The 15,753-nt window shown below is 35.4% G+C and overlaps 1 protein-coding gene across 1 annotated transcript in view; it reads right to left on the minus strand.

Annotated features, from left to right (window-relative positions):
* PRSS12 (serine protease 12) overlaps positions 1-15,753 on the minus strand; it is an 87,946-nt gene that overhangs the window by 45,062 nt on the left and 27,131 nt on the right. The window contains exons 4-6 of the mRNA XM_072405767.1: positions 11,204-11,360; positions 3,459-3,637; positions 1,959-2,100 (exon numbers count right to left, since the gene is read on the minus strand). Coding sequence (XP_072261868.1) covers positions 1,959-2,100; positions 3,459-3,637; positions 11,204-11,360 — 478 coding nt within the window. The remainder of the gene's footprint in view (positions 1-1,958; positions 2,101-3,458; positions 3,638-11,203; positions 11,361-15,753) is intronic.

Consider the following 15,753-nt stretch of genomic DNA (forward strand, 5'->3'; position numbering starts at 1 on the left):
CACCCCCTAAAATTTAATTGTTAGGCTATCATCAGAACATAAAGAACTCTGCCCATCAAAAAAATCTACCGTTACACATTGCTGGAGGCACCTGAACCCCAATTTCTCTGGAACAGGAAGGGGGTACAGGTGAACAAAATTAGGGGTGCAAGTGGGGGACACCTGTGGCTAACACCTCCTAAAAACTCCACCCATCAAAAAACCCCTACCCTGTTACACATTGTTGGAGGCTTCTAGCACCTAAACCCCAATTTATCTGGAAATGGGGGTACAGGTGAAAAAAATTTGAGGTGCAAGTACGGGACACCTGTGGCTAACACCTCCTAAAAATTCATAAAAACTCTGCCTATCAAAAAAATCTACCCTGTTACACATTGCTGGAAGCATCTAGCATCTGAACCCCAATTTCTCTGGAACGGGGGGGAGGCGGACAGGTGACCAAAATAGAGGTGCAAGTGGGGGACACTTATGGCTAACACCCCTTAAAATTTCATTGCTAAGGCATCGTCAGAACATAAAGAACTCTGCCCATCAAAAAAATCTACCCTGTAGACAGGATAATACGTTAGAAGCTGGAGGCTTCTAGGGGCATAGTTCAGTGTTTAATTTATTTCAAAGTAGGCCTACACATGCACACTTGTTGTAACAGGTAAAATTAAAAAAATATTAAAACTTTTAAAAGTTTATAAACTTGTGTTGTGTTTTGCGGCTCCAGACTATTTTTCTTTAGTGGAAGAGGAGGCAAAATGGCTCTTTTGATAGTAAAGGTTGCTGACCCCTGCCTTAGGCTGTCTAATGGCCCTTGAAAATGACAGCTAGCTTACGAATCTGAAGGGGGAATTTTAAATATTTGTAAGTACTCAAGAGTTAGGCTTTTAGACACTAATGTTCCTAGAAACAAGCCTACTGTATTACTAAATAATATGAAAGCAGGCAAGTCACAAATAGGCTTCTTAAAAAAAGAATGTGAGTGATATGAACATATCTATACATTCAGGCATCCTCAAAGTTATATAATCAAAAGAAGATATAAAGGTCAGCAGCAGAGACAACACAGAAGCTTTCAAGTGTGGCCTCCATATGTATGAATGCAAGCTATGAAAGTATCATTGTTCAGGATGAATACACAAGTGACCATCGTGGGTGGTGCAGTCCTCTAAAACATGTGTTGAAAGACCTTAAAACCCCAAGGGTCTGCCATATAAAAAAGTGACCCTTCATATTTCTGCATAGCTTGTTTTAAAATAAATGTTTCCCTGTGTCATCCATTGACATTGAATATACATCAGAAGAATGCATTTTTTTTGTACCATATTTTAAAATGATAATCACAGAGAGCAGAATACTGGCCTCAGCCTACCCAACTCTAGCATCCTATCCTCATTCAGAAAGGTATATATTTAACCACAAATTATATATTTGATGCTAATGCTCAGACCTGCAACCCCCCCCCATGTCTAGCCAAATGCATTTTTAAGTGGTCCCTAACCTTGTCAATAATTCACTAGTTTATATCTGTAGGTAAATCCAAGTAAAAAGCTTCACAACAACTTGTCCTACACTACCACTAACCTCTAAAAAATTGTGGTAAGGTCCTTTGACATTTGTAACTAAAGTAGCTGGGTAAATGAACTAGTCGAGGGGGTGGTACCTAATGCCATGCTAGAATCCCTAAGAATAAAAGAAGTAAATGAATTTGATTACCTTCATGCTATGCATAGCTCAAATTTACTACTATTTTCTCTTTTTGCTTTTTAATAATAAACAAGATTTGCTGCTTTAATTTTAGTTTCTACAAAGGGGATGTTTGGAACTCATTTGCTGTGTATACTCTTTTGTTTTGACACACTTTGCCAATCACGTTAATGAAATACCTAAACTGCTGACTTTTGCATAGTACTCCTTGTAGATAACCTATTTTGTTTCCTTTTACAGATGATACATTTTTACTCTCTTACTTAAATCCAAGTTGGCGACACACAACTTGTGTGTTCATGTCATTCCAGCCGTCATCACATACTGTCCCCCACTGTGCCTTATGGAACACTTCAAGACGTCCTTCATGGCTACCTTTACCTCCTGCTAGTCTAATGGAACCATCTGCATGAAAAATTTAAATACAAAATGAATGGGATAGCACTCTGTTTAACATTATGGAAACCATATGTAGTTTAAACTATATGCAAGTTGGCATCTTTTGAAAAACATGCAAACTAACATTAAATTTATTAAAACCAGAAACAGCAGATCAAAACCTGCATCTGCTGCTCATTTCACAAAACACAATTTTATATACTTTTGCTGAGTTTCAGTCAAAGGGTAACAAAATTCCAATCTGGCCTTTTTTATTCACTATTTTTTTTTTTTACAACAAACAGATAAATAGAAAAAATGTTAAATGCATGTAACTATACATGCATATTCACAAATAGTATAATACATTTGATTTCAGATTTTGCCTGATATTGTGGAATAGTACAATAATTCATAAACAGCTCTTTATTAAGTAATAAATCCTACTTCTTTCTCTAATATTTCCATTATTAATTTCACAATAACCAAATTCAGGTCAAAAACAGTTACAGAAATAGACAGACATTGGACTGACTTCCATTTTCATATTCATATGTCCACTTTTCAAATATAGCAGTTGTGTCTTGTATCTTTATATGACTACACAGGCAGAGGTTGACTACTCTGGCCAGTTCTGTAATCTACCTGACCTGGTCAGACACAGCCCCACTTTTCCTTAGTACCGCCCGTCTGTGTGTGGAAGACTTTGCGAAGAGGTGTGGCCATTACAGGTAGTCCCGGGATACATACAAGACAGGGACTGTAGGTTTGTTCTTAAATTGAATTTGAATGTAAGTCAGAACTGGTATATTATTTAAAAAAAAAGGATTTGGGACAGATGTTTGTCTGAACATATTTTTAGGCAGCATGGTGTCAGTTACTAGATAAAATCCTGTAAAATAGGGGAATGCAGAAAAGCTCAGTCCTTAGGATCACCCACAACCTCAGCTGTGTTTAGCAAAAGATTTCATGTACAAGTCATGCAAACCACCCCCCTCCCCCCAGCAAGCCTCCGTCCTACACAACAAGGAGCAGGGAAGCCGCGTTCGTATCTAGGAGTCGTCTGTATGCCGGATGTCTCTAACTCGGGGACTGCCTGTACTTATCTAAGTATTACATCCTAGAACACTGAAGTTGGAGTGTGGGAAAAGTACTTCCACCAAAAATAAAGGATTTTTAGGGCAATTCGAAGTGCAGATTAGGTAAAATTATTAGTCTACAGTGGTACATACCTAAAACAAAAAAACAAAAGATGTTAAACTTCAGTTTTTATATTTAATCATTTAAATGGATGCTCATCTTTACAAAAGTACTATTAATGTTCAATATAAACAACTACAATTTAAAAATATATTATATTTTCACTTTGCTACCAAATGGGATACCTGCCAGTGGTGTACAGGAGACTCCAGCATCTTCATTATGTCCACAGTTGTGTTCACCCCATGCACTAATCTGACAATCTTCAATAGATAGTTCATTCCCTGTGCATTGTACTTCATCCAACAATATAGGCCCGGTGCCTTCTCCAAAATGAGCTTGGTTCCATGCCTTAGCCACACCCCTGTTGGTAAAACCAATAATATATTTTGGATAAATCATTTACAAACTTGTGCTACTTGAGATTACAACAGTCAGACCAACTGGCAAGGCTAGCTCTATACTGGATAAGCAAAAAAAGGAAAGAAGGAATGTTTTATCTTCCCTAAACTATGATCATTCTGACTCCTATCAACACTTCCTGTACTATCTTTATGGTAAATACTGGTGTGGTTAGTATTTGCTTTTAAACAGACTTTAAATAATAAATGCTCCCAAAGAGTAATTTCAATCAAAAGTTAATATTTTGGTGTTTAGTAGATGTTTGGTAGATGGTAGTGATATTTATGTTTATTTCTGCCCTTGGGATTTTGACCATTCACACCATCTATGGTCCCCATTGTGCAGGAATTTTTATTTTCTTGTTATAGAGAAGGAAACAGGTTAAGTACAAATCATAAAGGTTGGAAATAAATTGGCGAATATGGCAAGGAAACCTCAATATTGGGGTATTCAACACATTCAGGGAAACAGAGCCTGATTTACCCCATCCGAATATTTGTTCTATTTATCAGTATTTTAATGAAAAATTCACCCATGGAAGATCCACAACAGGCTTATTACAAAAATGGGTAAATTATGGATAAAAGTTGTGTGAATTTTTGGAAAAACATCCAAAATAGGCTTCTATAAGTAAAATAGAAGGAATGCATTCCTATGATGCATTAAATGAACAGCTGGGAAGATTGTTATTGAAATGAATGGTCAGGCAACAGGATTACATTTGCAACCTTCATTAAAATAATACCTGTTGATCCCGCCTGTGCTTGTTCAAAATGTTCTGGTAATGGCCAACAATACTCTTACTCTGTACCCTAGTACAAGAGCGTAATAATGGAGACTACAAATTGGCTGTTGTTACCATCAAGAAAACCAACCTGAAATCCATTACCAGAGTGGATATATGCAGAAAGGAATTGCTTGCAAGTGATAAAAAGTGAAAATAAGTATTTTATTTTTCTAATGTCAGCTGTTTTTAATACACATTGCTTTTATAGACTAAATGTAATTCAGTTAGGGCTTACATCTACAAGATTAAATATAAATATTTCCCTTTATACTGCTGATTTTTTAATAAAAACACATCACTGACCTTTTTGAATTATTTATAGGCTTTTTTATACATCATAAAGACAGAGATGAAGTACACAGAAGTACATGGTTCAGAGAATATAGCCTGGGGAGTAATGACTGACAGAAGACAACTGTCAATAACAGCATTGTTCAGCCTGGAATTTTAGTAAGAAACTGGTCATTGAAAAGGAGCAAGAAACAAAAATAGCAAAAAGAATTATCTGCAAAACATCCATCATAGCACCCTTTAACCCCTCCGTAAATAACTAAACTTTTATAATTATAACTTGACTTGAAGAGATTATACCACACAGGCTCTAAGATATATTTTTAGCTTTTAAATTTTAAGGCAAGGAAAAGTCTTGGGCAGTGAAAATACTCAATCCTCAAGTCATGACTGAGAATGCGAGGCTAAATGTGCTGTATTAAATCTGGACAAGTTTGTGTTATTTGAGGTTATAAAACTCTAAAATAATTCAACATTCATAAAGGTCTGTCTTGTTTGACATACTATTCTCTATGCAAATGGATCCACCTGTTTCTGCAAAGATATATCAGTCACACATCACGAGCAAAATAACAACAGATGGACCCAACTTCTTTTAATTATTCTGCAGTCATGAGATGGTTAGCAGTGTTCATGAATTATTGTGTCAATTATCCAATAATTATACAGTTAGTTTACTCATCACTATATCTATATCAAAATGTTGTGAAAAGCATGTCAGAAGTTCACCAATAACTACTTCAAAATGAAATGGTTTTGTAAATTAACAGGACTTTTTTAGAGTAGATTTTTATACATCTAGATTCTTTCAGTGAAAATGAGTATTACAGTTTTATAGTAAATGCACTCCTTGGCAGCCATTATAACCCCTTTAGGATGCAGACTTGCAACAGATGGAATGGACTCTATATTGTCATCTCTAGAGATAATGACCCACATGGGAAGTTTTTCTTTGATGGACAATTAATTAACTTGATGAACAAAGTGATTTGTTATTGTGGAAACACTGACTGTTACCCCAATGCCTGCACATCAAAACCCATTTCCTCTTAGCTGCCCTGAACGCTACATTTATTGGCATATTATAATCATTAAGTAGATTTTTGGGACTGTGTTCATATGCTGCTTAAGGATGTAACCCAACAGCAGCTTCGACTAGATCTGCTTAACCATCTACTGGGGCTGCCCTTGACAGGTCTCCCCAAACTTACCAGTAAACGTACTACCCATATCCTAGTAGCAGTTCGCACCTTGATCTCATCCAGGTGGAAATCCAACCTGCCTCCCTCCATAGATGTTGACGTACTGGAATATCTTACAGCTCTTCTTCAAAACAAAGTCGACAAATTTGAAGTGATTTGGGCACTATGGGACACATATTATTCTCAATTACAGGTCTAGGGAGCAATTGTGACCACTTGACCCTGGAATATTCCGCTACTATTGCCCCTCCGCCCCCTCTTTCCCTTTTTTTAATTATTCCCTATTTGAATTATTGTGATTTGTTTATATTTTTTTTCGTTTTGTGTGTTTTGTGATTGTTGTACTTTAGTCTGTTTCCAGCAATACTGTATGGGATTATGTTACTTTATGTACCTTTATGCTTTTTTTCGTTTTATGTATATTGATCTTGTACCTGTATTGCTGTGTTTCTCTTTTTTTGTTCATGTTTACAAAAATTCAATAAAAACTCAGTTTAAAAAAAAAAGATTTTTGGGTTGAGTACTATACAGTACTTCTCCTACACACAGGCCAGTTCAACTTTAAAATTGCAAACTCTTTTGGGCAGGGTTCTCTCCTCCTCTTGTGTTATTGTTTGTATCTGTCTGTCATTTGCAACCCCTATTTATTGTACAGCTGTGTAACATATTGGTCCTATTTAAATACAGCTTAATAATAACAACAATGATAATAATCGCTGTGATAGACAGCCCTACAAGCCAATCTTAAAACCTAAGTATAGATCAAGACCATGGATAAAGGGCAACCTAGGGCCGTGCTCCAATATACCATATATATATTTATAAAACACCTTACATGTAGACTTCTGGAGGTTCGAGCTATGTGCTGTAAACTTTTATACTTAAAGTAAATTTGGAGAAAAGTTAGATTCTCTAATAGGTTCTTGTAATGTCGGTGTCACTGTAGGGATGCTCTGCTCTCCTAAGGCTCTCCAGCTTTCCTATTCTAAATTAATTTACCAAAACTAGATATGAGCTTTTGGAGCCTTATGGAAATCCCATGTATAAAGTACATTTAATTTAAAAGGATGTTCTTACCGAGAAAAAGAGGGAAAACCTGCTGTGTGCATGCAAAGAAAATGAGGAGAAATTCCCCAATCTCCAAAAAAAAAAAAAGTGGAATTGTTACATTTTATTAGATAATTTCAGTGCAGGTGAATTGCAACTGAACCCCTTGCACTACCTATGGTTATGTGAATTCCCAGTGAATTAACTTCAAAAGCAAGGTATCAGAAAATGTATTTACATACATTTATACAAGATTGCTTTATGTACCAGGGAAGCACAGAAAACTCATTATGGATTAGTGAGGGTTTGGTGTGAGTCCACAATTAGCTAAATGAATAAAATATGATTACTCATTACTCTAGATCAGCACCAAATGTTCAGATATGAACAGATCTTGAAAAATGTTGAAGAACATTCTATCCATTTTTTTCATTCAATAAAGAGCAACCTTTTGTGATATGTACTGTCCAGGGGCCTTGCTTTTTTGGGTGAAAAAGGATTGACCTATTGATTACCTTGGTAAATAGTCATCTAGAAAAAATTATCTATATATATTACTATACAACATAATTAAGGAAGCCAAAAATAAATGCAATCATGCAATATATTTTCTTTATACACAGAGCTTCCTAATTCTCCAAAAACAGCATATGCCATGGAAAAAGCAAATTAGTCCTAATTACGCCCAATATCTTCTGTCTGTGTTTTAAGTAATATGCTGTAAAAGTCTGTGCCAATGTACTCCAAGAAGCTGGCACATGTGAATGAGGACACTTACCATTTACCATTTAGCACATCACTTTCGTTAGGTGTTTATAACACTGTGATAAAAGCAGCTGTGTGAGAAAAGCAGCATTTTCACAGATGGGTAAATAAAATAGTTAAGGTCGAATCTTGTGTTCTAAAAGAAAATAATTCTTGGCAAAAATAGTGCAGGTCACACAAAAAAGGATAGCAAGCCATAGCAAGCCATTTGACTTGAAAATTCTAAATTAGTCCGGTAGACTATTTTTAGCATATATATGCTAGACATTTGCTTTCCATAAACTATCTGTCAATCTGCCTAACTGTCACCTATATATATCATTTGGGTTGTCAAACTCCCAAAAATTTATGGACGATCTATAAACAATTATAGTTAGTGGTACATGTAAAAACTTGACACGTGAAGGGTCATTGTGATTGATGTGGAGTACATCACTGGAAGTGGTGACATATGTGGATTTACTTCTGAGGACATTCATTATCTGTGTTTTAAAAGCCAATAAGTATGTGTTTGTGATTTATTCAATTAAGGGATCTTATGTTTTATGGGTTAAGGATAATAATGTACCCCAGTACTGAATCCCCTGGAAGTGGTGTCTAACTGGAAACCCCCACCTTCCTTTTGTGGCACATGGAGGTGGGGAAAGTTGCCTTTGTCCTCAACATTGAGACAAAGGCACTTTCCAAGTTGGCTACCAATGTTAAAAGATATTTGGGCTGATATGGTACAGGAAGGTACACACTTGTTGTCCTCTCTTTTCTGGCCACCCAGGCTGCAGTGCTTAGATCTTTTGCAACACAGAACAGCAAAGACTCTGAATAACTTGCTGTAGGAATAAATTCTCTCCAAATTCTCTCCGCATTATAAAGGACACTGGGTTATGCCCAATGATGCAGATGATAGGAGTAAGGTAGGTATAACTCCGACCTTTTTCTTTTCAGATACCTAAATAGTGTTGGTGATTTTAAAAGGCATAGGTACAATGTTAGTGGACCGTCTGTATATTAAAAAATCTACTTTAAGGGTAACCCCACACTATTTTTTTAGCCAAACCCCCCACAACTATTTTTTTTATAAATAAAACATCACATACAGCTTTAAGTCATTCCCAAAAAAGTAATTGAAGGATTTCTGTACTTAGTCACACATGGCAATGTCTGACTTCTCATGTTTACTAATGTATGGTGCCTTTTTTGATCTACACTTTCTTGTCTTCTCAGGTGATATGGACCGCACTATACTGCCAATCACAACACATGAGTGTGACTTCCAGCATGTCCTGCCCTGAATGTCATTGAGATGGATCAGTGGTGTGAGTGTGAATCACACAGCTTTGTAGTCCTATCAGCTTCAGAGATTCCAAAAGATGACAACATTGCATTGTCAATCTCTTACCTAAAATAAAATATCTCATAGTAGCAGGGTAATTAGGAATTTCTTCCTGCTACTCACATCTTTTATGCAAAATACTAATTCTATGCTGAAGCGATATTTAATTTTGTGAACTCAACATGTTTAGGAGAAAATAAAAAAAAATTTACTCATCCATCTTAGTAAACTAAATCTATTGTGTGCAGTTCAGCATTGTTTTCATTCTTCTTTGTGTGTTGACAGCAAAGGTGATGTATTTAGAAAGGAGGCTGACTGGTTCTTAGGTTGTAGGATATAAGTGGAAGAAAGCTTTGCTTTTCAACATAGAAACACAGAAACAGTGAATCTTCCAAAGACAACAGGGATTTCAAATTATCAATGACAGGCATATAAAGGTTCATGATTTACAAACAGTACTAAATAGAGTCAGAATGGCAATGTGGAAATATAAAAGTTTTCTATAAATAACCAGAATTTTGTAGAACTAAAACTGTCTGAATATATTACATTATGTACTGCATGAAGGTAAGATATTGTTCTTCATATAGATGGTCCCCTATGCTTCTTGTACCATTATATAATGTCTGAACACAAGCACATATTATTTGCAGCTACTATGCTTAATTTATTTTTTATTTACGTTTCTTATTCTTTTACATAAAATCACATCTTCATGAATTACTGCTCATCTCTTGTGGTTATTTTCTATTTCTGATGAATCAGCACTCCAAAGTAATACATAAATAATAACCCATTTTTATGTGTTCATCCCTTATATATAGAAAATACAGTTTGATTCATAATGAACTAGAAATAGTTGAAAGGAAAACTTGGAAACATGCAATGTGATATAAATAGTAACATTTTATATATGTAGGTATGCAAATATATAGCATTGACATCTCCCGCACTGCTTAACAGAATCCAAAGTCACTAAACATTTATTAACATTATCATACTCTGAATTATCTAGGTATGTGTATTGCTGAGTGTTCATTTTGTACTGCGCACAAACGATGTATCTATTTATGGCATTCATCATTGTCTACATTGTACCCTGCACTTCGCCATTGAGGATGATGGTACCATAATAATCAAATAAATAATAAATGAATCATCATCATTTCAAATACTTCCTGAAAACAAACTTTCTAAATGTGCAAGCAGAACTAAACTCCCAAAATAAAAACTGGAACCAGGCAAGATTTATAGCAGAAGGGACAGGTGATACCTGCTTGATCCCGTTTTTTTATTATTCATTTTTCTTCTACTCTTCTTAGTTTCAATTTTCAGCCACCTTGATTGGCCAGGCTGGAATGACCTAACCCCCATGCAAGTTCATGGGAGCTCATTCAGTCCTGGCAACTGCAGAGGAAGCCAGGACATGCCAGGAATCCCTGCATCATGTTTTTTGTAAAAGGAAGACGGCAATCTGGGAGGTATTGCTAATGGTTGTATTGCAGAAGCGCCTGTCTTATCACAAATTTTCAAAGTTCCACTTTAACTCCCCAAAGAACATATTTGTTTTTCTTTCACACGACAGCCACTATGTTTAACCAACAGGATTGAATAGATATGCCTAGTACTTCTAGTCATGGGAAGCTTGTAATTCTATGTAAGCTTCAAGTCATAAAGCTTGAAGTTATTAGAATGCCAATGGTTGATAGTATATAAACTATTAAACATAAGGCCCACTGTTAGTCATACAGTAAAATACTTTTGCACCTGTAATTAGAAGAAAAAGGCATGACGTTGGTACACCTAAATATAATACTAATATGTAAGCTTTTTGCTCCACTGGATATCAATTTTATTGTGATGGAATAATAACCTTTCTCAGCTGTGAACTCTTGTTTCTAGCACATCTGCAAGCTCTTTAGTGAACGTTTATGTAAGCTTTGCAAGGTCACAATTAGGAACACAAATATTTTTTTAACATTGCACTCCTTTGTATAAACATCATTATAAGCTAGTTTGTAGGGAGATATTTTATTGTAATTGCAATTTAGGCAGTTCTAAATTCCAGCTTTAACAAAACGCTATGACATAATACAAGATCCTCACCCAAATCCAAGCTGCCTGCAGACCACTTCAGCATCAGCATCATCCCATTGATCATCACACACTGTCCCCCATTGACCAGCATGAAACACTTCAATCCGTCCTTCGAAAGGTGAACTTCCACCAACGAGGCGGGTGGGAATGAACACAGAGTCCGTGACTACAAAATTAAATAGAACATAATAAACATTGTGAACACTTTTATCCTTCAATATTACATTAAAGTCTATGTTACCCCACAATTTCATATTTTTTAACATGGTAATGTAATTTCAAGAGTTGTTTTTAACAATTTTAAGTTTTCAAGAAACAGGAGTTCAAGGCTATCCTATCATGAAGGTTCTTGTTCTGGCACCTCCTAAGTGATAACACCATGTTCCTGTTTCCCTATTGTACTCTTGCTTTGCTTTGTTACTTCTGATGGAGTTTACAACTTACCATTTCAGCCCATATCTTTATAGTACAAGTATGGTCCACCATATACATCATTAGTAAACCCTTAGAACACCATTAGGAAATTAGGGAAAGAAATAGTAGAAGTGCCATTTTTCTACATGGTTCAAGTTTTAATACCTAAAAAAAAGTTTAAATCCACATTCACAAATTGAAATAATTTTTTTCCCAGAAAAGTTAATACAGAAAAATGAGTACCCCCATACCCATTCTTGCCAAGAGTAAAAGATAAAATACCCACACCTTACATTATATTAGTGATTTCAATCTGAAATTATATTGGATGACTGTGATATGAAGGTATACTTTTTCCTTTCGTTTGGTACTATTGTTTATGTTTGTGTATTTGTTTGTAATGTTTTTTTTTTTCTTTTCTGAATGTTTTGTAGTAAATAAATGCAAAATGCAATAAAAATACCCACACCTTAAAAAAATCACTAAATTAAATAAAAACACAAACACATATGCATACCTGCTTAAAAACTTCAAATAAACATTTTATGTCTCCAGAACAAAATCCTCATCAATCATGCCATCCAGAAATGTAAATCCACATTGATCACAAAGTCCGGCAATTTAATCCTTGTCAATCATGTTGATATGTTGAATGCTGATGTTGACAAACTGCATTCCAGAATCTAAATGACAGATTTACCTGGCTGTGGTACTAGCATAGGGCATTATAAAATGTGACATTATTAACATCAGATTTGTAAACGTCACTATCAGGCCATGGTGTATAAATACACTCCTGGACATGATATGGTTTCACTCCAACATTAGTAAGTCTGTATCTGTGGTTTTAGTTGAATAAAATATTTTTTTTCAATGTGTGGGTGTTTTTATTTGCTTTAACTATTTATTGCAATGGGTAAGGTATATTTTTGTACTTTTTGAGTGAGGTGGCTATCTAGTTGACCCCAATAAAGTAGGGTTCCAGATTTCATCATAGCCCTTCTCCCACATCCTCCTTGGGTATATGCTCTCATTGTTGGAACAAGTGTGCATCAGGTAAAAAAGAATGTTTAACCATATGTATTTGTTTAAACAATGTTAAATTGCGGTAAAAAAAATTGTTTTTTTTTTTCACAGGACAAAATATATAATGAAAATTTCAACAATGATATGTTCTTCCTTTTCTGTCCGCTACTTAGTTAACTAATTGATCAAACATTTTCTACTTTACTAGTGTCCTTTAATCTCATAACTCTAACAGAAAATGTAGGCCCACTTTTGTGAGCGGATATCCAACAAATGCTTGCACAGTGTCAGTTGCAAAGGTGTAACTAGTTTAGGATAGCTGAAACAACCACTCAGGGTTTAGAGTAATAAGAAAGTGAATTCATACATCAGAAATAAAGTAATAATCAAAATGTCAACCAGCATTATGATAATGTTTTTTTTTCTTGTGGATTCTCCATGGAGTTAGAACAGGAATGCACTTTAAAGACAGAAGAAGGTTCAACAGTGTCAAAGCTGTATATATGGTTTGGCCGATCTATAAAAAGGGTTTTTATACATTTTTGTTGTTGTTATGATTGAAATCTCACAGCATGGTCCACTTTATTATACATTTTTGTACTTTAAAATCCTACTTTGTAATTATCCTACATTGCTTTCAGGAACATTGTGTTTTAAACTTCCTTAAATCTAGTCATATTACGTTGAAGAAAACCTTTTTTAACTTTGTGTGTGTGTGTGTAATGCCAATAAAAGTAGTAAAATGTGGGGAATTTCTCAAGCAATAAAAGTGTTACAGTATGACATCCTTCCCAATCCTGTTGCCATTTATCAGAACAAAAACCTGTAGTAGACAGACATAAGTGGTCCACAGCAGGGAGCATGGAGGGCATTCCCTGTAATCGTTCCATTTGATGCTACAAAAGACGCAACATCAGACTAGGAGGATGAGAACCCTTTAGTCTTCTTTTGATATGTTACTTAATGGCACAAACCCGCTGCTCTGGTTTTAATGTACAGATCTTGAATTATAAATGAGATCGCTGCTGCAGCTCTTGTAATGGACACAGCTGCATTCCCCTCACAAGGCTTAATTGATCTGTTTGATGCACAAGGAAATCGCCTACTGGGACAAAATGTCTTTTTTCTTCTCAGCCTTTTGACAGTGTTGTGTCATCTTTTTTGACTGTTTATAGCTATATTGTGTATCTGAAAAGACTAGATGGAATCTGGTGTTAAAGAAGCAGCTCAAACATTCTGCCTTAAGGTTGCAAATTTAAAATGAAAAAAACACAAGCACTTTAACTGTCAAGACATTTTGTCATCATTGACAATTCAAGAACCAGGCGTGCATTTTAATATTCTGCATCTTACAAATGCTAAAAAAAGTAAACACTCTTGGCCATAAAGAATTGCTTGATGAAAAACGACCCATCTAATAAGCCAGACCATAAAGATTAGGACAGGGATTGAACAGTGTGATATTTAAGAGAAGCTAGTTTTTATCTAAACATTTGATGAGTACATGGCCACCTAAAGCAGAATTAAACTCTTATTTCAAAAAAAAAAAAAGCAGACAGCTGGATTTTTATAAAACAGAAGAAACTCTCTAATGGGTCTTTTTATTTAGCAGTGAATCTGACATTCACCAAACATTCTATGATGACGGATTTTCCAGATTGAAGTGTTTTCAATGGCTGTGGTTGAATCTCCACCAGAGTTTAATGAATATTATCATATTCACTGCTTTAAAAAATTACCCCCAAGTTTCTTTAGGTCTAGGAAACTTTCCTACCCACTGTAAGCAATGTTTTCTATTGTATACAGCTGAGCAGCATGGAGAGGAAGGAATTGTCAGCAACCAAGAGGAGCATGGACATTGGTGCAGTGGAGGTAAATTGCCATAATGTGAAAGCATATTGTGCATAGGAGAAGGAGAAGCAAGGTTGTGCAAATCAGATGTGCCTACAGTTTTTCTTACTAGATTGTAAGCTCTTCTGGGCACGATTTTCACGTCTTCCTGTGTCATTGTTTGTATCTGTCTGTCACGTGCAACCCCTATTTAATGTACATCCCTGCGTAATATGTTGGTGCTATATAAATACTGTTTAATATTAATAATACTACTACTACTACTAATAATAATAATAATAATAATAAATGACAGAGGGCTGGGCTTCGGTCAGCTGATTCATATTTACTGTTTAGACACAGCATAGGAGAAGAAATTATATTACTTATAAAACACTACATCAGTGTATACACATCATTCATGCAGCAAGGACAGTAAATGCAAGCAGGGATTGTACATTTACTAAACTTCACATACTTACATATTTAACAAAACACAACTCTATTTAAAGGTTGAACAAAAATATTAGCAGCTTTAACTTTAGAAATCTATCCACAATTACACACGTTCATGCCTAGACTCATAGGACAATTTTTGTGTATACATTTGATTAGTTTTCATGTGTTCGTTTTTTGTGTAATGTAATGTTTTCAACAGGAAAACAAAATCAGTAAAAGCAACAGTGCACATCTATGGAATGGGATGCATATAAGTAGGCCAAAAATATTGCAAACCAAGAATGGCTAAACACAGCTCAGGTCCAACCAAATATAAGGTCTGTATCAAAGGTGGCACAAAGCACTTCCAACCATCATAGATGCTTATTATAATACAGAGAAATTTTTCAACTGTTAAGAAGCTGAAGAAATAAACTTCCTTAAATCTGATCTCCAGGCAATAATTTAATTTTGCCCACCCTACTTTATGCACTGTGGTTGAAGAATAGATTCAGGGGTCAGAGTATCAAGTGGTGTCAAGTGAAAAAAATTTTTTTCCTGGTAGGCAATCAGTTAATTGGGGTGGGGGAGAGGCTGTGGAAGTTACGGTTTGTGCATTAAACGCATGATTGATTCTTTTTCACAATGACTGAAATTCACACATGGTTTTAATAATTTCCAGTGAAAATGAGCAGATATGTCACCACCTGTTGTTCTTGGTCAGACAGATGCTCATCTTCATAACTGTGTCCATTCTAAGATGTGCAGATATATCAAACCAGAGAACTCTAAGCTTATATGAGCATGCAGCGATATCACTGACCGCATATACCGGTATGTACCAATTTAGA

This window comes from Pyxicephalus adspersus, chromosome 3, assembly GCF_032062135.1.
Source record: "Pyxicephalus adspersus chromosome 3, UCB_Pads_2.0, whole genome shotgun sequence".
Taxonomy (NCBI): Eukaryota; Metazoa; Chordata; class Amphibia; order Anura; family Pyxicephalidae; genus Pyxicephalus; species Pyxicephalus adspersus.